Genomic DNA, 20,990 nt, shown 5'->3' with positions numbered 1-20,990 from the left:
AGGTTCTAGGCACAACAGCTGACCCCAGACGGTTGTGTAGCCAGAAATGGCAGTAAATATTACAAAAATATAAACTACATGAGAGCTCACTAACTCCACACAGCCTAAGCTATGGCCAAGAAGATTGATCTGTGAAAGTAGTTGCAACAGCCACTTTTTAGATTGAGATAAGAAAACCACAAGTGTCCAGTAATCAACTGGTCAATCAAATTGCACTAGTTTTGAGCTTATAGATTTAATTTCAGTAGTATCTAGAAGCTGGAAATACTAGTAACGGACGTACTGGTGCTGGTGAGCTCTTGTCTCATTTTTCCTTTTATTTGTACTGTTGATGTTTCAGGCCTCACCTTTTGGTGGGTTGAACACCACTATGCCTTACTTCAAATTACTAGATTACTGGAAGCTCCTACCACATCTGCAAAGCACACACTACACCGTGGAGTAAAATATACAAACAAATTACACAAGATTTCCTCTTGCCTCATTATAAAATTAATGTAAGATTACATAGCCTACATTTGTATTCTACTTGCATGCTGGTAGTTGAATTTTTGTATTTCTGGGGTATTTTTATTTACTATAGCTTATAAATTTAGTTTCTGATGCACAATGAAATTTTAGGTCAAAGTGTTGGTCAAGTTCAGACAGTGATGTAACCATCCTGGCTATTTGTGACTTAGGCCTTCTGCCATGAAGTGGAACAATCTACAATTGGCAGTGTAAGATAATGTGTAAATACATTCCTTGCGAGTTTGAATATAACCATCAAGCACCTGTGAACTCCAGAAGCCTTCGATAATGGTGTGGGGAGGTGTGTGCAGAATCTGATGATTATGGAACATAGTGGTTTGTCACTCAGTTCTAGTGAACAGCAGAAAGTGTTCTTAAGAGTGTAACAAGTAATAGAAAAGAAGCAGTAGTCTGTGAACAGTATAATTAGAAACTGAACAAATGGCTGTTGTGTAGACCTCATTTTTTAAAATGAGGTTGTCAAACAACTGCCACTTCATCTCCTCCTTCCCAGAAGTGTGCCTACTAGGTGACAGTACTTCCCCTGTAGAATGGGACCCAGTCTGTTGTCTTTTCTTGCAATATATGTAAGACACCACTGCTTTGGCAGTGGATAGAAAAAATATGCAGCAAACAGTACAGATGTTTCGTGAAATTGTCGACAAAATCTTTAGATTTGACTGAATCACGCCTTTTCCATGGGACCATATGATAAATGACATAGCTTGTGAAATACTTGGTACCACTATTTTCCAAGTAAAGTACTTGGGATGGCACTCAGCCATATATGAAGCTGTGCTTCAAAAAGTTAGAAAAGAATGGTATTATCATGTTTTTATTGACAGTCACACACAAATATAAGCAAAGCACTGTGTTGTCTGTAATTCTACAGAGCACTTAATTGAAAGTGGTCACAAAGTTTCTGTACACATTGTAGTCAACAAAACTAGAAACACAGCTGCAAGTAAATCTATGCCCGCCCCCCCCCCCCCCCCCCCCCCCCCGCGCCAAACACACACACACACACACACACACACACACACACACACACGGGTTCAATCACAAGGTACCTCATAAGATTTCATCTATTGACATATTAACAGAATAATTTCAATATGTAGTTGCCAAGAAGTGTTACCCTATTTTTATTTGCAGGGATCAAACAAGAGCTTCCTGTTGCTGGTCGCCCAGCACCACTTCTACAAGAGCCGCGGTTTGGCGCTGGCCCTCAGCCTTATCGTAAGTAGGCAGTAGCCTTCTTACAAAGTATCAAATTGGCTTCAATACCACAGCTTTGTTTCAAGCACCAGTTCAAAAATACTCCTGAATACATGTCTCTTAGTTTGTATTACAGTATCATTTAGGATATATACATTCACACACACACACACACACACACACACACACACACACACACACACACACACACACACACTTTCCCACTGAATCTGTGCAAAGTCTATAACGGGCAATATTTTGTGCTGTACCAAGATGTCTTGGAATGGAAAACAAACAAACCAGACACTTTTAGAGAAGGAAATATGGAGTTCACAGATGTGCGGGGAATATTAGTTTCTTTCTTCCTTGCTCATTAGGATTTTCAGGCTGAGTACTTATTGTCATTTAAGTTACCAAAATCCCCCGATTGTTTTGCTTGGTCTACCTAAATATTTTAGCTTTGGACATCTGTGGAATTTGAGAGGTACTAAATGGCCAGGTGATTTTTTAGGATTTTGGTGCGTTGATGTGAGGCTGCTGTGATAGAAAGGCTCTTCTCATATTTAAATTTCTTTGTGGTCAGTGTGTGTTTCCAGGTATATCAGATCCCCCCACTATTCTTGAGGCCAACTCTTCAATGGTGTGTGTCGTCAAGAAATGTTACTGTCTGTGAATGTAAAGCATCTGCTGCAGCCTATGGATGTCATGCTTTGACGGCTAATTTGAAAAATTATCGTGTCGGCCATTGCACCAGTTGTACTTATTTTACCATGGAGATTAGCATTATTTATTTTATTGTGTACTAAAATACAAAATGTGAACGCATATGGGGTAGGACAACACATTATTCCTTATTTCTAAGTGAATAACTACCAAAATCCAAATTTGTGTGGAGGGTTCTCTCTCTCTCTCTCTCTCTCTCTCTCTCTCTCTCTCTCTCTCTCTCTCTCCTCTCTCTGCCTCCCCCCTGTGCACCCACCCTCCCTCCCCCCCCATCTTTATTCTTACTTTCTGCTGCTGAACACACACAACCATGGTACACAATTACGTGGAGTCTATATAGCAGTTGTTCCTCAGTCCAGGTCATTAATCTTTAAATAACCATCCTTACTACTTTAAAATTTGTTAAAGAACGTAAGATCGGGTTGCACCACCTTCACAGGAGGAGGAGATTGAAAACGTATTCACACAATGGAGAATATTAAAACAAAAGCGATGGTACATATTCGTTATTAACGGATGAGAAATTTAAAACAGTTCCCAAGTTTAGTGCGGTTTCATAAAAACAATACATTGTTGGTCAGGAAACAGTACTAACCTGCTACAGTCCATTAGCACTTCAATGAGCTGCACTAAGCTATGAAAACACCATGGGTGTTGAATGGCCAGTTTTCTGTCTAATTCAAACTTCTGCTGGTGAGATTCAAATCTTTGATGCTCTTGCAGGGTGTATACGCCCCGGGAAATCTGGGAAATACCCAGGAATTTTTTCATCCGGGAGAAAATCCAGAAATTATTCAGAATTCTGGGAATTTATCATGGTTTTAATTTTGACTGGTAAGAACTAACACGCTAACAAAGAACGTATCCCGCTACTGCAGAATACTGCAGCAATAAAACATAAACGAGAAAAATACCAAAATTAAACTTTATTTGCAAAGGAAATGTGCCATTTACACCACCAACATTTGCACACAAGTGTCTGCCAACAACAAAGTGTCGAAGACTGACTTATGCAATGCTTCATGACAACAAACTGCTTCCGATGAGCTTTACATCACAACTGTTTGTACCAGGTTTGTTTGAGCAGTTGCCAGTGGGCTCGCTTGTATGTGCAGTTCAGTCGCATATGAACAATACCTTCTCCTGCTTCTCTGGCTACTTGAAGCCACATGCTAACCAGAAAAATTTCTTCTGGCGCGCCCAATCTGCCGCATTCGCGAATGCACAGAGCAATCTGAGTTGTACTGGGAAGGGGTGTAGACCCATGTTCACTTTCAGTGATTTTGCTGTTTCCTCTTTGTGTATAGCTCCCATGTCAAATGAAAACAAAAAGGAGTTGTGACCAGGAGCTATCAAATGAATTAAAATATATTCACATAATTACGGAAGATTGAAATATATTATTAGTTTCAGTTTTCTGATTTTTATTTCATTTCCACATTTGTGGCAGTCAAGCAGGGATTGCCTGGCAGCACAATAGTTATTTTTGTCAGTTTGCTAAAGAAATTTGGCTTTTATTAATCTTTTCAGCTGAGGCAGTCAATTCATTTGAAACGAAGAATTTCATTCCACAGTATAGGCTAATTCCTCCTGTTCGCTGAATTTCAAGTGCATGTTTTCATCTTCTGGCATGTATGGCATTTCACCATAATACAAAACCAAACATGGGATAGAACGGTGCTGGTATTCCAAGAAATTTACATCCCGAAAACCGCATGAAAAGCTTAATATCAGGCTGGGGCCTATGTCATTGTGAAATTGGACATCCGAATGTGCACTTCAAGCAGACTTACACAATTTAATATGGTTTATGAACTTCGGATGCTTTTGGAGTATCCTCTGATGTCCTGTTTGGCTAATGCAAGATACCTTAATGCTTTATACTTGTGAACATTTGGGCTTGCTGCACTATCGTAGCTGCACAAGCACGGTAACACCTGTTTTCTGGCTCTCTGTGGCGACTGCTGAAACGAACCTATTTCTACAAGGTCTCAGGACAATATTGCAAGTGATGAAAATTGTTACTTTCAAAGCAAATTTCCTTTTAAGTTACATATGAGAATGTGTGATGAATTTCTTAAATAGCAGAGAATTTGACTCTCGTTTACAACTTAACATTTTGAGGATCGGCCACTTAGACTAATTTTGAGGCCAGAAGACCAGACATTTGTCATTATTTTAAATTTTGCTGGCACATTTGTAAGATATATCTTCCCAGTGTAACATTCTAAAAAGACCAATATTACATGTGAAAGCTTAGCTGCTCTTGTAGTTACACTACATATATTAAATCATTAACTTTTCCTATTTATGTATTCATGTATCTTAACAGTGATGTTGCTATTAGCAGACTTTATCATGTGCCCTATGATCTAAATATCAGCTGTCATTTTCTAAAGTGGCGGCAGTAAGGTCTCTGCGGATGTTGTATAAAATGTTAACCATCCAAAGGGCTGATAAGTTTTACAGCTCAGTGGGAAAGTGTACTGTCACTTAACATGGGAAATGGTTTTGCAGCCGAGACTGTAATACATTTTTAAAATACTTCTAGCCAGACTGTTGTCTCTACACAAGAAATGTTTTCAAAACTTAAAGATAATTAATTTTTTATCCTATGTATACAACTCAGACCTAAATTCCTAATCAGTATTAACAAGAAACAAATTATTGGGTGTCTCATATCAGATTTGAAACTCCCTTGGTTGTCCCTGGATGACTGTATTGCTTTCACAATGATTGGTTAATCCAAAAATTTATAGTCTCTTGCTGGTTAAGGACAGTATGGAAAGTTTTTAATTCTGAAAGTTTTAGAGTGTTAATGTTGTAGTGAATTTATTAAAGGTGCTGTGCTTACATTTTTATCCAGAATTACTTTCATTTTCATTATACAGTCCCCTTTCATGTCTCGTGTGAAGTTGAGTTACATAAGAAATGTGGTAAGGCATCTACAGATATTTTGTTTTATCAGATCATAAAATGTTTGATATTAATGTCTTTCCTTGTTAGCTTCTGTTGGGCATTTTCTGATCAGTCCTTGTAAGTTTGCTTTGCTAGTGGTGGTGACCAGCAAGACATCCTGGTGATTTGGAACATCTTGGGAAGAGAAGAGGGGGAGATCCTGTCAGATCAAAGTGTGAAAGGGGGTAATTTGTGGGTGGTCAAGAAAGAGCCAGAATGGATTTAAAGTAACTAAACATTTTGGGTGGGGGAGGGGGTTGGTGGCTGTGTGCTTCCTTTAAACTAAGTCACTCCGGAATCTTCACATATTCATAATTTGAGATGGTTCAGTTTTTAAGTTTTGAATCTTAGATTGGCTGCATTTTGTCTCTAAATTTGCAGATATTTGTATCTGAATGCTATAATCTGACTATGTACAATGTGGATTTATTCTTCTAGACGAAGAAATTTCATGTAAATGTAGGACCTTTCAAAATATCTTACAGGTTTAGGCCTTAAATGTATTTGAGCAGTAAAATTTAATCATAATTTGACATAACTGTTTGCAGACAATCCAGATGTTTTCTGTCTCTCTCGTGTGTGTGTGTGTGTGTGTGTGTGTGTGTGTGTGTGTGTGTGTGTGTGTTTTAAGTTGTTGACTTCAGAGTAAGTTAATTAAGGAAATAGAAGCAATTTAAGAATTTAAGAGGGAGCTTTAGGCAACATTTGTCTGTAACAAGGGAAGGGAATACAGATGTATGGGTGGCTTTGAAAGGTGCAGTAGTGAAGGCAGCAAATAATCAAATGGTAAAAAGGCAAGGCCTAATCTAAGTCCTTGAATAACTCTGGAAATTTCTGACTTAATTGATGAAATGAGAAAATAGAAAATGAAGCAGGCAGAAGGGAATAAAGACTTTTAAGAAATGAAATTATCAGTAAGTGCAAAACGGCTAAGCAAGACTGGTTGGAAGGCAAATGCAAGGCTTTAGAAACACCTATAGATAGGTAGATACCACCTATAGAAAGATTAAGAGCTCTTTTTCAGAAAAGAACAAACTGTATAAATATAGACATTGAGTGGCAAGCCAGTTCTAAGCAAAGAAGGGAAGGGTAGAAGGAATATGTAAAAGGGCTCTGTAAGAGAGAAATTAACTTTGAATCATTGTGCAGGAAGTGAAGTAGTACATGAAGATGGAGTGGGAGATGCGATACTGTGAGAACAATTTGCCAAAGCACTGAAAAACCTGAACAAAGCCTGTGGAGCAGATACCATTTCCTCTGAATTATTGAGATCCATGGGAGGCACTCATGAAAAACAAATCCATATGATGTTGGCAAATACATGCAGACTTCAGGAACAATAACAATTCCTGTTCCGAAGAAAGCAGGTGCTGACAGGTGTGAATATTACCAAACTGACAGTTTAATATGTCATGGTTGCCAAATTCTAACACAAATTATTTTAGAAGAATGAAAAAAGCTGTAGAAAGCAAACTTAGGGAAAATCAGTTTGGATCAGATAAAGGTAGGAACATCTAGGATATACTGGCCCTATGAATTAGTCTAGAAGATAGTTTTGCTTCTCTGCAACCTTTGTTTATAACATTTGTAGACTTAGAGAAAGCTGTTGACAATGGTGACTGGATTACACTCTTTGATATTCTGTTGGTAGCTGTGACGAACACAGGGGAGCAAAAGGCTATATACACCTTCTAAAGAGACCACTGTAGTTGGAGTCAAAGGGTATGAAAGGGAAGCATTGGTTGACATGAGACAAGGTCGTAACTTATCCCTGATGTTATTAAAGATGTATGTTGAGCAGGCAATGAAGGAAACAAAAGAAAAATTTGGAGAAGGGAGAAGAAATAAAAAGTGTGAGATTTGCAAACAACATTGTAATTTATCAGAGACAGCAAAAGACTTGGCAGAGCATCTGAATGGAATCGATAGTGTTTTGAAGAGATATTTTAAGATCAACCTTTAAAAAAGTGAAACAAGGGTAATACAGTGTAGCCGAATTAAATCGAACACTGCTGAGAGAACTAGATTAGGAAGTGACACTGAAAATGGTGGAAGAGTTTTGCTGGTGATGACCGAAGTAAAGAAATACAGACTGGCTGTAGCAAGGAAACCTTTCCTAGAAAGGAGGAATTAGTTTACCTAAAATAAATTTAAGTGAGAGAAGTCTTTTTTGAAGGTATGTCTGAGTGTAGCCTTGTATGGAGACGAAACTTATGTAATAAGCAGTTGAGATATGAAGAGGGCAGAAACTTCTGAAGTGTAATGTTACAGAAGAATGCTGAAGATAACAGAGTGAATTGTATATAACAGTTCAGGGTGTACTGAATTGAAAAGGGGGTGGGGATGAGTTTATGGCACAATTTGGCTAAAAGAATGTATGTTATGTGATACGACACACTCAGAGGCATCAATGAATTGTCAACTTGGTATAGGAGAGAAATGGAGGGAAAGGAGGATAATGGTGGTAGAGGGGAAGCCAAGGAATGACTATTGTTCAGCAGGTTCAAATGTATGTTATGGAGATAGAGGCTTGCACAGTATAGCTTAGCATGTAGAAGACAAGTTTTTGGACTTAACGGTGATGAGTCTTTAATCAATGTGTCGTAGGTGCTGCAGTCTGCATCTTTCATGTTCCCACAAGCTGAATAATGCCGTTACAGCATTAATGGCTGTGAGAAGTAGATTACGAAAAGTACGAAAATGCTTTTTTCTTTCTTTTCTTTCCTTTTTTTAAAACACACTATTACAACTAAATCTCGTGTTTATTTTTTATGGAGTGTTTCTCAGAAAGCTTCTTTGTCTGCCATTGACAACTACTTTGAGACTTGCTTGCCAAATGGAAAGCTGTAGTGTGTTTAGATAGACATTTCTGTGGTTTTAGGCAGAAAACTTCCCTTTTTCTTCCTTTCGCAGTTATCTAACAATTAATGTCAAAGAGAATTTTTGCTGGTAATGCTTTTGGAATCACAGCACCACCTCTTTATGTAACAAACCTGAAAGACAGTTTGAGAACATAGGTACAAAATTAATGTGCATCAATTTTTAATTTAAAGTATTAGTGATATTAAGATGGTACCTTTCTGAATTTTGCATATACTATTATGGCAAGGTTGTTCAGTCTTACAGTGGATGGTTGATGACAGAGTAGTATCATTGAATGGTTAGTGGTTTTGATGATGTTGTTACAATGCATTTACCTATGATAAGACTTCATAAAAGACAGTGTGGTTGTCTTAAAGACAAAATACATGCTTATTTAATATCAGAGTAAGTATGGAGTGGTCAAACACTGGAATATCCAGGATGGAATGTAACAGTGTTATGAGAAGGAAAGTTGCTACTCACAAGGTGACAAGAGACACACAGGAAAGAAGAGAGAGAGAGGATGAACATTAAGTATAGTGATGCAAAAGAAATTAGTAACTAATGAAGGTGACAAGAGAAACAACTTCCCTTCTCATAATATTGTAAGTATGCAATTGGATTGATTTTCTACCTAACACAATTCAGTAAATTGGTATTAATAGACCTCATGAAAAAAGTGTGGTGTACCTCAAGAAAATGCAGATACATACCTGCTAAGTCATATATGTAAAAATGCTTAGGTGTACCGTGTTTTTGCTCTTGGAGTCAGCAAAGTAAGGAAACTTAAAACAGTGAAAAGGTGAACAGAGAACTCTAAACATAAATAAAGATGTAATATGATTAATGTAAAATAACGAAAATAACTGTCACCTATTTGAGTGCAGCAATTCAGCCAAACTTGTCTATTACGTACAAGAATGCTTGAAAATAATAAGCTGATACAAATTTTAATGTCTAGGTGGAGTCTAAAGATGGTCACATTCTGTTCTGCATGTACTGTTCTATACAGCCATATTTTTCATGCACATTACCAGTGTTGATGGAAGTACTGCAAGAATATATTCCCTATAATGCGTACATTACTGTCTTGTTAATATTCTGATTGTCAAGTTTTTAGTTGGTCTTTATTGAAGCTAACCAGACCAAACAGAGTTTGTTCGGCCTTCATTGATGGATTCATATATGTGTAGGTGGGGATGGAATGCGAGGTGGTGGCGGTGGTGGTGGAGGTGGTGGTATCCCACCATATGCGCCTGTTCCTCCTGATCGCTACGATGATGGTTATCAGAATGGACCTGGTTCTGGTCCATATCCTGACCATTATCCAGAGCGCTACCAGCCTGTTGACAGGTAATAATAATTATATAATTACAGATTATGTGTTTATAACTTTTTAGTACTGTACATTACTTTTATGTAACGGTTTTGACAGAAAAAATAAATCCTGAAAAAACTTAAGTGAATTATAAAAAAGATTGATAACATGAAATCTGTTAGCGTCTAATAGTCATTTTCTTTATACATGTAACAAAATGTAACAATTACAGATATGCTCTGAAACCTGATTATGGAAGAGAGCCAATTCATCCAGCTCCTCCAAGACCAGGATTTGGGCCACCAGCATTGGCACAGACACCAGGTGGACCTGCTCCTGCGGTGCCACAGCAAGGCTCTGTGATGATGGTTTATGGGTTGAATCTTGAAAAAGTCAATGCAGAAAAGCTCTTCAATTTGTTTTGCCTTTATGGCAATGTTTTGAGGGTATGCACACATTTTTTTAGTCGTAAATTAAAAGTGTAAACTGGTATGGTAGTAGGTTTCTAGGTGTTACATAGGGTCTGTTCAAATCTACAGGTAGTCAAAGCCTTGAACATCATTGTAATTTAGGTAAAGATTCCTGATCAGCATTTGCTTAAGCCCACATTGCCTCAGCCTTGAATGCTGTCTGATGGTGATCTGCTGTCTGAAAATGCTAACATAAGCATGATTTTTTTGTTGGGTGTGGTTTTGTGGGAAGGGGGTTTGTGTATGTAACCAAGCCAGGTAAACCAGTACTTCATATGCTATGCATGAAGTGAAAGCAAGTGGCTAACTTCTCATATTAATAAGAATAAGGAGATGTTCTCTGCAATTCTGAGATCTTCCGTGAACACGTAGCTTGACACTACTGAGAAGCCCCATTAAAAATTGTCACCTCGTGCTAAATTTGCGTTTTAATTTGAATGGGTTTGTTGAGTATAATTGGACAATGTTAGCTAATAGAATACAGCTATTATAGTTTTTCAAATCGTATGTGACCTTTTTTGATGTCTCTTCTGGATATATTTACAGATCAAATTCTTGAAAACAAAAGAGGGATGTGCAATGATCCAAATGGGTGATGGTTTGGCAGTAGAACGATGCATTCACAATTTGAACAATGTTCCTCTTCTGGGCTCCAGACTGCAGTTAGGGTAAGAAATAGTGTGAAATTTATTTCATATCTGTTTTTTATGTTTCTCAAATTACTCAATGTGTTAACTACTGTTAGGTTCTCCAAGCAAGCATTTTTGAGTGATGTGCAAAATCCTCATCCACTACCAGACAAGACCCCTTCTTTCAAAGATTTTATGGGGAACAAAAACAACAGGTTCATTAATCCAGCCATGGCCAGTAAGAACAGGATACAACCACCCTCAAAGGTAAAGGCATTCGTTATGAAATATTATTAGACAAATCTTGATTGAAAATTACTTGGGCTCTAAGTTCTTGAAAAACAAACTTTTTAATTTTAGTTAATCTGTTTCAGATATTGCATTTCTTCAATACACCTCCAAATTTGTCTGAAGATACACTGAACAAAGTATTTGAGGAAAATGGTGTTCCACCACCTAAGACAGTTAAACTTTTTCCTCTTAAAAGTAAGTACTATTTCTAAACACAATTTTTGTAAGAGTATAATAATGCAATCAGGCCTAGAACTCGGATGACAACTGATAGTCATCATACCAAAAAAGTGATCTGTAGATGCCTATTGACCCAACTTCAGCGGAACCTAAATGTGTGCAATACTTTGTGAGAACATCTCTGGCTTCCATCTGCCTCTTAGTCCTTCCAAAGAACCATGAAGACAATGATGATGGTAAATGTATCTTATATGTATATTCGGTGACGGCAGAACACACACAAAACTGTTGTGATTGGCAAGCTTTCGGAGCCAGTGGCTGCTCCTCCAGGCAGAAGGGTTGAAGGGAAAGGAAGAAGGGTGAAGGAAAAGGACTGGAGAGGTCTAGGAAAAGGGGTAGATTTTGGGAAAGTCATCCAGAACTGCACATCAGGGGAGACCTACCATATGGGATGAGAAGGAAAGACTGACTATTGGAGACTGCATCAGCCTCACTATTTAATTATTTTGTTGTTCATATATATTTACAGTATCATCCTGCTTCTATGTTCCTGGAATTAATGTTTTCTCACCATTTACGACATTTTTTTATTGCTCCCATCAGATTTCCTGTGTTAACAATGTTAATTTGCTCCTGATTTTGCGGTAATATATTCATAATTTTCTTAAGATATGTGGTTTTTGAAAAAATGTTTGTGGAGGAAAAGAAAGGGGCATAATTGATGTATACCAATGCTGACGTTGGGTTGACTGTCTAGTAGTGTTTACAAATGTTACATGGTCAGGTTTCTTGACACCAAGGCACTTTGCTCAGCACATCTTCAGTGTGGTGGCAGATGTGAGTATTTAGTTTCCTTTGAATAAAAGTATTATGACAAATTGCAACCATTTTCACAATGTCCACTTTAGCACTAGTTGACACATTTGCTCACTCTGTTTTGCTCAAATGTTTTCTACTTCAAACACAGCACCAGTTATGTAGATTCTCATGCTTGGCAAGATGTGTTTTGAGAATTTATTCCTGTCGAGTGCAAATATTTACGTAACTATTTTCTGCCGTGTTTCACAAATAAACAATACAAGTGTTGTTTTGTGGGTGTGGTGCGTGTGTGACAGGAGGCAAAGTACCTTATAACCTCAAGAAGACTATTACAATGAGATGCAGAACACCACACAAAATATCCCCATAAATATTTTCATTTCAGGTCCAGAATAAGCCCTTGAAACACATCATACTAAGCATGAAAAAATATATATGTAGCTGGTGCAATATTCCATTATTTAAATAATGGACAGTTGTGGGCTTACCAAAAAGTTTGATTATGATGTATCAAATTAATTCTAATGCTTCTAGTTCCCAGACAGTAATCAGTTCCTGTTAAATAAGCAACTTGTGTAAGGTAGTAAAAAAGGTCCCTGATGAGTATGTTTATACCTATTATGTACTTATACATAGAGTACAAAAAAGGGAAGGGAATCCTATACGTAATTTTTACCGGTGAAAAAGTTGTTTCCCCACATTTTACACAATTTTTTAAGGCCTTTGAAAAGTGTAGGTATTTTTAAAGGGAATATTAGTATCAGAAAACTTCTACATTATACAGGTTAATGCTCATGAATTTAATTGAAAATATTTAATTCCTAGGCACAAAATTGTCAACCTACAAAGAATATCATTACAATTATTGATGACCTAGTTAATGCTATAGCTGTGAAAAATATAGGAAATATGGTTTACTTCTTTGTAAGTGCCTAACGAATATCATAGCCCTGGAAATTTACAGCAAATTTTAAAACTCTCCCATTTCTCCGCAGAAACAGGATCACCTAGTTTTTCTATTTGATGACTGTTAGTAAGACTCGTCCTCTGTCCTGCGATATTGCAACTGGAATCTGTCAATTTCTAATGAAATGAACTTAAAACCATACCCCAGGAGCCAGTTCCTCAGTGCAACCATACATATTATTATTATTTGGTTGGAAATTCACTAAAAGCCAGTCCCCTGGTTTAAGATCATTGAAACTGCCACCATGGTTTTCATCCTGTTCAATCAATCGTCGGACAAATCTTTAGTGGAATACTGTCCATCTTCGTCACTACCACTGGAATTCTGGGATGCCAACTGTTTCCTTTTCGTGTAGGTTTTCATGACATCACTGTTCTTCATTTGATACAGGAAAAGAGATTTCTTTTGGCTGAGATATTTTGTCTTCAGTTCTGGCACTGACAACACTTTTCCTTGATTTTTTTGTATCTCATTCCCTGGAGAACTGTCATGACTGCATCTCCCTCCAATAATGGTGTGGACTGAGCTTCTGGAGAGACTGCCTTACCAGATGGTGATGATGCTAGTTTTAGTACCTTTCGTGGTTTGAGTGGAAAAATTCTACAGGTCCGGAATAAAGGCATTTAATTGGCAAGTGTACTGGGATTGGTCTTGTCTATCAACTCACTAGGAAGAACAAGAAGCAAGTGTGTGAAATTCAGAGGGAGGCAGTTGAATTTTGTGATCCTCGCACATTTCTAGCACCTCTCCTGAAACATAGGAAGACAGATTGTCACCCAGCACTATTTTCACCCCTTGGTTTCTGTCCCAGGGTATTACAGTAGCATGCAACCAATCTTTCAATGAAACTCATCAAACTGTCTAGTGTGTGACCTGTTACCTATTTCCAAGAGGCCTTCCTTACGTCAAAATATCCCGAATACGTTCAGATTTATAAAAGCCATAAGCAGGCAAGAGTTTGCCATTGGCTGTGGAAGCAAACAACACACTGGTTGCTGATTTCTAAAGAGTCTGTTAATCTCTCTGGATACTTGGTTCTTCATTTGAAAATACAATTTTCTCATTAGGTTCATCACCGAAATTGGCTTCATTGTAATTCAGACTATTAGAAAGGCTGATGCACTCTTTTTTTCTGGGCCTTCAAAATAGTTGAAATAGTTAATAACTATGCAACTGCAATGCAAATAATAAAAATAATAATTTTGAATAATTTCAAACTGAGGAAATAAAAATTCCTTCATAAAACAGAAAACATAGTCAGTAGTCACTAAATATTCAAAATCTACATTATTGTGCCTTTGCCCTCTTAGCATTAACATTTCTTGTGATTGTTGTTGAAGCAGGGCATTTGGGCGAATGGAAACATTACACCCACTCTTATCTACAATTTGGTATTCCATTCGTTTTTGTCGAGCTAATTTTTTGCTAATACACAAATCCTGAATTTTGAAAATGGATATTCCCACACTGAAACTGCAGCAGATTTTTTTTCTTCCTGCATGTCTCCCCATTGTATGGTCTCTCAAGGTAGTTAATGGAATTCTATATTCCTGCACAGCATTTCTTTCTGACACTGCATTTTCCTGTATATATTCAATTGCTTTGGCAAAATATGGGTAGTTAGACATTATCACCTACTGCATTACAGAGATGAGACAATGAAAGTACGGAAATCACAGCAAGAAAGCTATGGTTTTCGCGGCATAGTCAGTGCAGCTGTTGTGCCTTATCAGATCACTGGTTGACTCTGTACTGGAATACTATTTGAATTTATCACAAGTTTCAGTGACATTGAAATAATAGTTTTGTTCTAGTATTTTGTTGAACTGAAAATCGTGATTATAGAAAAAGGTTGTTTTGTTTTTCAGTACAGTGTAAAAGGGCTAAATTAATAAATTATACATAGTACTTGTCACTTCGGTCAGTTTGAGATGGTTCTAAGGTACTGATTATGCACCTAAGCATTGCTCCTGTAATTTTTTGATACGTTGTTAGTTTCATTTGCATGATTAATGTCCATTTTCTTGTTTTTTGAATCTATTGATATATCCAGGTTTTTATTTTCTAACTTTTTTAGGTTTGATATGCAAAGCTGAAACGCAATCAATTTTAATGAAGTGACAAAGACATAAACTTCCATAATCTAATCACGTTAAAAGAATAGTATGTTTCTGACAGCATGTGCTCCAAAGAATTTTGTTTCTAATTTAATTGAGACTACTGTGACCAGCATTTAATTTATTATGCTACTGCAGATCTTGTTGCGACATTACACTAACTTCTCTTCATTTCAGCTGATAGAAGCTCTTCTGGTTTAATTGAATTTGAAGATATTGGACAGGCTGTTGAAGCTCTCATGATGTGCAACCATGTGCCAATTCAAAATCCAGGTGAGAGATATTTTTGCAATAACTGTTGAGATATTTGTAGTAATAATATTATTTAAAATTGTGATTTTCATAAAATATAGTGATGGACAAATATATGAAAACGCCACAGAAATTCATGCTGGGGTGTATATACAGCTGCTAGCCAAGCCTGCAGACTGCATTGTTGTATGAGTGCTATCCAGCAAGTAGTAGTTTTTGTCCGCAGCAACAGTGGGCTGGGCTATTGGGGCTATATTGTTGTCTGGATCATCTGCCCATTTAGTTGGCATCTGGGCATGTCAGCGTGAGGTTCATTTTGCTTCCTGTTATTTCACAGGAATTTTAAATGTGTGCTGCAATTGATACGCCCACAAGTTGTGGAATGCATTTGGTGATGAGGTTTTTTGTTGACAGAAGACATAAACATATCGAAATTTATTGGGGACTGTGTGAAGAGTTTTAAAAAAACGTAGTCAGTAAGGTGCAGTGTGCCAGTGGTACATTAGGTTTAAAAGTGGCCAAGCTAATATTCATGTTGTAGAGCAAGGAGTGGCCAAGCATTGTGACTGATGAACTGGTTGCTAAAGTTGATGAGAAGAGTTCAAGAAAAGAGCTGATTGACAATGATGGAGCTGTCGTTTAGTTTTTCACAAAATTTGTTGCATGAAATTTTCTCGGAAGCTATTTTGTGCAAGATTGATAGCAAAAATCCTACCTGATAACAAGAACGTGTGGCTCGATAAGCTCTGTGAGGTATTTTAAGAAGAGCACTTCAGAATAAGTTTGAAGGAAAGTGTGGCTCAAAGATGTTGTTCTTATATGGTAGCGCTCCACCACACATGGCAAGTCACACTGCAAAGTACTAGATGCTTCCAAGTGGGAGGTGTTTCCTCATCTGCTGTACAGTCCGGATCTCGCACCCAGTGATGACCATTTGTTTCCAACAATAAAGACCTGGCTTACAAAACAACACTTAGACCACATGGAAATGCAGGAGTGTGTCACCAACAGTTTGAAGTCTCAGATAGTAGAATTGAATGACACTGGAATTTCAAAACTTGTTCACTGCTACGGTGAGTACCTAAGTGTCACTGTCAGATGAATTACACCCCCCCCCCCCCCAATACCACCAAATGATCATTGCAGGTCCTCATCAAAGAGGACTTTGATTAAAAAAAGTGGAAGACAGCTGCAAAAGTTATTGCAAGCCTGTGAATGTCACACATGCAAACCCTGTCGGCATCAAAACATGAAGGGACCTTGATAAGCAGAGAACTGCAGGGTGAGCTATAATTCCCGAACCACTTGAGCTAGAGTGCAAATGCCTGTAACAGGAAAATGTGGTGCTGAAGCTGTAAAACCTGGGCTATGGAGCATTGGGAGAAATTAATTTGTTCTGATGATTCTAGTTTCGCAATGTTCCCACTTCTACCAAAGGTTACATCCCAAGAGTGAAACACTGCGGAGTTTTGGCGATTTGGTTAGCCGTTTCGTGGTGTTCAAAGGGAATCTGTGATTACTCCCTGCAGTCACATTAATGCCAAGGATTGACTGTTTTGGCTGATTAAGTGCATCCCATGTTATACATTTGTCAAAGAAAACAGAATCCCCATTCACACAACTCACATTGTCCTGGACTGCGAACAGTTTGACATATTGATGTTAGTAAAAAACTAGGAGATTATACCCACAATATTGTAGACTGAATTGTCAAATTCTAATATTAACCGAAAAACATACACCACCTCATATTTTCACAATATTATGAAAAGGATAGTTGCTGCTCATCATGCTGAGTTGCAGATAGGCACACCAAAAAGACTGGGAAACAAAGCTTTCAGACAAACGGGCATTTATCAGGATAAACGCACACACATACAGGTGTGTGCACAATTACATGAGCTGTCTGGCTCCCAAGACCAGATTGACAGCAGTCAGACTCTATGGCCGTGTGTGTGATTTGCATTTGTGAGCGTGAGCGTGTGCACATGTCTGTTCTGATGAAGGCCTGTTCCATCAAAGGTTCAGGCCTGTTCCATCAAAGGTTCATTTGATGATCTTTTTGTTGTGCCTAGCTGCAACTCAGCATGTCTGCTATATGGTGAGTAGCAACTACACTTCTTCATAGTAAGTCATTATTCCATCCATCAATTCATTCATCACATATTTTGATTTTTAAAATATTTTGCCGAGTTAAAAATATTATTTCTTTGTGAATTGGTTGAATCTGCAGTAAAGTTTAGGTCTACTAGACCAATGTAGACACTTGCAAGTTGTATGGTAAAAAACACAGTCTTCATAAACTTCTGGTGATGGATGTATCTAAATTCTTAAAAATACAACTTGCACTAAATTGCTATTGAAGATGTGAGTTGCCTTAAACTGTACCTCAGAACATTCATGAAGCCTGGTCTTCATTCTGCTGCATTTCATCATCTTCATGCTTCCTCTTGGCATTTTTGCTTCTTTGGCAACTTTGGAGAGCGAATCTTTCAGCTTCCTGCACCTGTATTGTCACAGGCAAGTAGTTGGTCTTTCCATATGAGAGCAACGTTTTGTGCCCAAATTTTTCAACCCTTCTAACCTAGGTATAACTCAGTCAACAGGAGTGAAGATAATATTTACAGATGCTAGAAACCTTATCAGAAGAGCTAATTTTATTTTTGTCCACTCTGTTATGGGCAATAAGGAATTTTAATACTTCACAGTACTGTTACAAATAAAAACTATCTTTGAAAGAAATGGATAAGGCAGCAGGTTATTAGTGTGCTATAATTAGGTACAAGCTTTATATTTGTCTCTCATGTGACTGGCTTCCAGATAAGGTTCAGTTTGATTATAAAGCATTAATTATCAAATTCTCTTTGAAATTTCGTCAATGGCCATGAACTAATTCATTTGATAATAGACTTTTGAGTTGAAAGAAACGTAATGAGGACGTTAAGACACTCATCAAATCGCCACTAACAGCGGAAGAGTCTAATTGTGCAATGAACGAGGCTGATACATTTTGACATAACTCTTTGGTTTCTTTGAAAGGATAATTGTTTTGGCCAAGCTTAAGCTTTGCTTTGCTTTATGGGAATTTAGACGATTTCATTCTTGTGTTACAAAGGTAGGGTTATAGAGTTTATTTTGTTTACATTTTCTTTTGGCCAATAGTTCGACAATTTACATTTCTTGTTATTTTGTACAGATTTTTTCGGTTTTAGATATTTCTTTTGCATTGTCGATACAGCTTATGGTAAGGGTTCTTGTTCGTTCAGGATGAATTTTACCATTTGTTCGCATTTGCTGGTAAAACAGGGAAAAACCACAAATGATGCCATCTACCTTATATTGGCATCTTTTTACTTTTCACTGCATATTTTTCATTTTTTAAAAAACAGCAAACAATGATTGTTTCACATACATGTGGACTACTACTTTTTTGTGAAATAGTTTGGTAGATTGACACTCTGTACTTCTTGAAACAACAAATAATAATTCTTCTAAAATACCAAACAATACAGTACTCTTCGTTAGACTTTCATTTGCATGTCCAAAGTCTCCTTGATATAGAATTTTTGATCACAGGATTGTGTTCGCAACTACGTGATTATTCTTGGTTCTTGGAGTTTTGCAGTGTTTACAGATTGGTTTCATGAGCATTGTAATTGATACATAACAAATCAGAATTCCTGTTGTTTTATTGGTTTGTCAGTGTGCAGCCTGTTGTTGAAGTCAAGGATAAGTGGTTTAAAACAAGAAAGAGGTGGACCCTCACGACAAAAGCAAAGGGTATAGCTTGTAGGAACACAACCCACCAGATGGTGACAGCGCCACATGAAACATTTGTACACAAGTATTGGAAACAAACAGCAACTTTCTCGGGAGGAAAAACCGTGTGCCAGAGATATACTCTGGCTTTTAAAATATTGTGATTTGTGTTAATTTACCTTGTAGATTAGAAAATAACCAATTATTTGACAGTATAAAGTAATTAGATAGATAAAAAAACCTACCCAGCAGAAGAGGGCTGGAGGAAAAGGATTGGAGAGATGTAGGAAAAGGGGTAGAGTTGGGAAAAGTCACCCAGAACCCCAGGTCAGTTAAGTCTTACTGGGCGGGACAATAAGGAAAGACTGGTTGTTTGGGAATGCACTGCACAATGTTTGAGAACCTGAGAGCTTAAGGTGGAAGACAGGGTAATATGCAAGACACAGATTTCTGCTAAAACATTATGAACAAGTTAATGAGTTGAAAGCCAAGTATTTTGGTGTTGTGTGTAATAGAGGTGGGCGGGGGATCTAAAAAAGCCTGGTCCAAGAATGAAAGATGTAGAAACTAAAACGGAGTGAAGAAAGGAGTAGTTACTGTGAAGAAATGTTGAGACAGAAGAAATTTCTATAAATAAATGCCAGGTGGGTGGTGAAAATAAAGGTCATGTTGTACTATTAGTTCCCACCTGTGGAGTTCCGAGAAACTAGTGTCTGGGGGAAGAATCCAGTGCTTGTGGTGAAACAGGCACTGAGGTCACAACTGTCATTTAGCAGAGCTTGCTATCCAACAGGATATTATGTGCTGCCGGTACACACATTGTGTATGCCCACTCATCCTAACTGATAACTTGGTGGTAGTTGTGCTGATATAAAAGGCCAAACAGTGTGCATGGAACACATGGTATATGATATGTTTCACAGGTGGCTCTGTGATAGTATGTGTTGCCAGTTACAGGGCTGATATAGAGAGTAGGGAGGTGGTTGCAGAGGAAGCATAGGGTCTAACACGGGTACTGTGTAGATTGAAGAGCAACGAGAAACTATCCTAGGTGTAGTGGGCAAAATCTGACAGCTATTCTAGGTGTGGTGGGCAAGATTTCAGACAGGATGGATCTCATTTCAGGGCATGATTTTAGGAAGTCGTGGCCCTGTTCGAAGTAGCTGACTAATACAGTCAAGACCAGGACAAAACTGAGTAACAAGTGGTGAGCTCAAAAGTTTTTTTAAGGGATCATCAGTACCAGGATTGGATGTGGCAGCCTGGGAAATCTGCTTTTGAATTAGGCTGGTAGGGTAGTTACATCTAGTAAAGGCTGAGATGAGAATGGTGGTACATCTGCATCTGAACAAATAAGTTGGCTTTGAATGCCAGTGCTGTATATTGTATAGCAGCAAGAACTGATAAAGAATTTGTTTCACTGTTAAACTGTGAATCAACTTTGTGTTTTATAGATCACTTTATGTGAAAATTTAATTTTAGTCAGCTACCACATGTAACCCACTTTCACATTTAATACATTTTGTGGCTTGACATTGTTTCTTTCACATGTTTCTCTTGCATTTCGTATGTTTTTATGCTTGCCATTGCCACAAATAATGAATTCGGGTTTTGCTGGTTTTTAGGTCTGCTCTGCTTCGTGCCAATACGTGTTAAAGAATGCATGAATATTCTTGTGAAACATTGGAAATAACACTTGTTGATTCAAATGTTCTTCCATCAGGCAAAGAGCAAGGTGTTTAAAAATAATTCATCTCTATTTTCATTATCAGGATTGTTCAATTTGAAAATAATGGTTGCACTTATCCTAGCAATATTTAGATGCCTGTAGAAAAGTGCAAGTGACCATCATCGCATAGGATGAGCACATCTGATATACAGTGTATTCTCCTCCTCTAGTGGCATGATAATCCAGAT

At 37.7% G+C, this 20,990-nt stretch overlaps 1 protein-coding gene across 3 annotated transcripts in view; it reads left to right on the top strand.

Moving 5' to 3' along the window:
- LOC126263184 (heterogeneous nuclear ribonucleoprotein L) overlaps positions 1-20,990 on the top strand; it is a 173,117-nt gene that overhangs the window by 130,326 nt on the left and 21,801 nt on the right. For 2 of the 3 annotated variants that reach the window (XM_049960241.1, XM_049960240.1), the window contains exons 7-13: positions 1,666-1,749; positions 9,465-9,624; positions 9,822-10,035; positions 10,606-10,727; positions 10,805-10,955; positions 11,063-11,174; positions 15,240-15,335. In XM_049960241.1, coding sequence (XP_049816198.1) covers positions 1,666-1,749; positions 9,465-9,624; positions 9,822-10,035; positions 10,606-10,727; positions 10,805-10,955; positions 11,063-11,174; positions 15,240-15,335 — 939 coding nt within the window. The remainder of the gene's footprint in view (positions 1-1,665; positions 1,750-9,464; positions 9,625-9,821; positions 10,036-10,605; positions 10,728-10,804; positions 10,956-11,062; positions 11,175-15,239; positions 15,336-20,990) is intronic. The other variant, XM_049960242.1, reaches the window with a different exon arrangement.

The sequence above is a fragment of the Schistocerca nitens genome, chromosome 6 (assembly GCF_023898315.1).
Source record: "Schistocerca nitens isolate TAMUIC-IGC-003100 chromosome 6, iqSchNite1.1, whole genome shotgun sequence".
NCBI lineage: Eukaryota > Metazoa > Arthropoda > Insecta > Orthoptera > Acrididae > Schistocerca > Schistocerca nitens.
The sequence above is the reverse complement of the archived record's forward strand: the minus strand, read 5'-3'. Positions and strand labels throughout refer to the sequence as shown.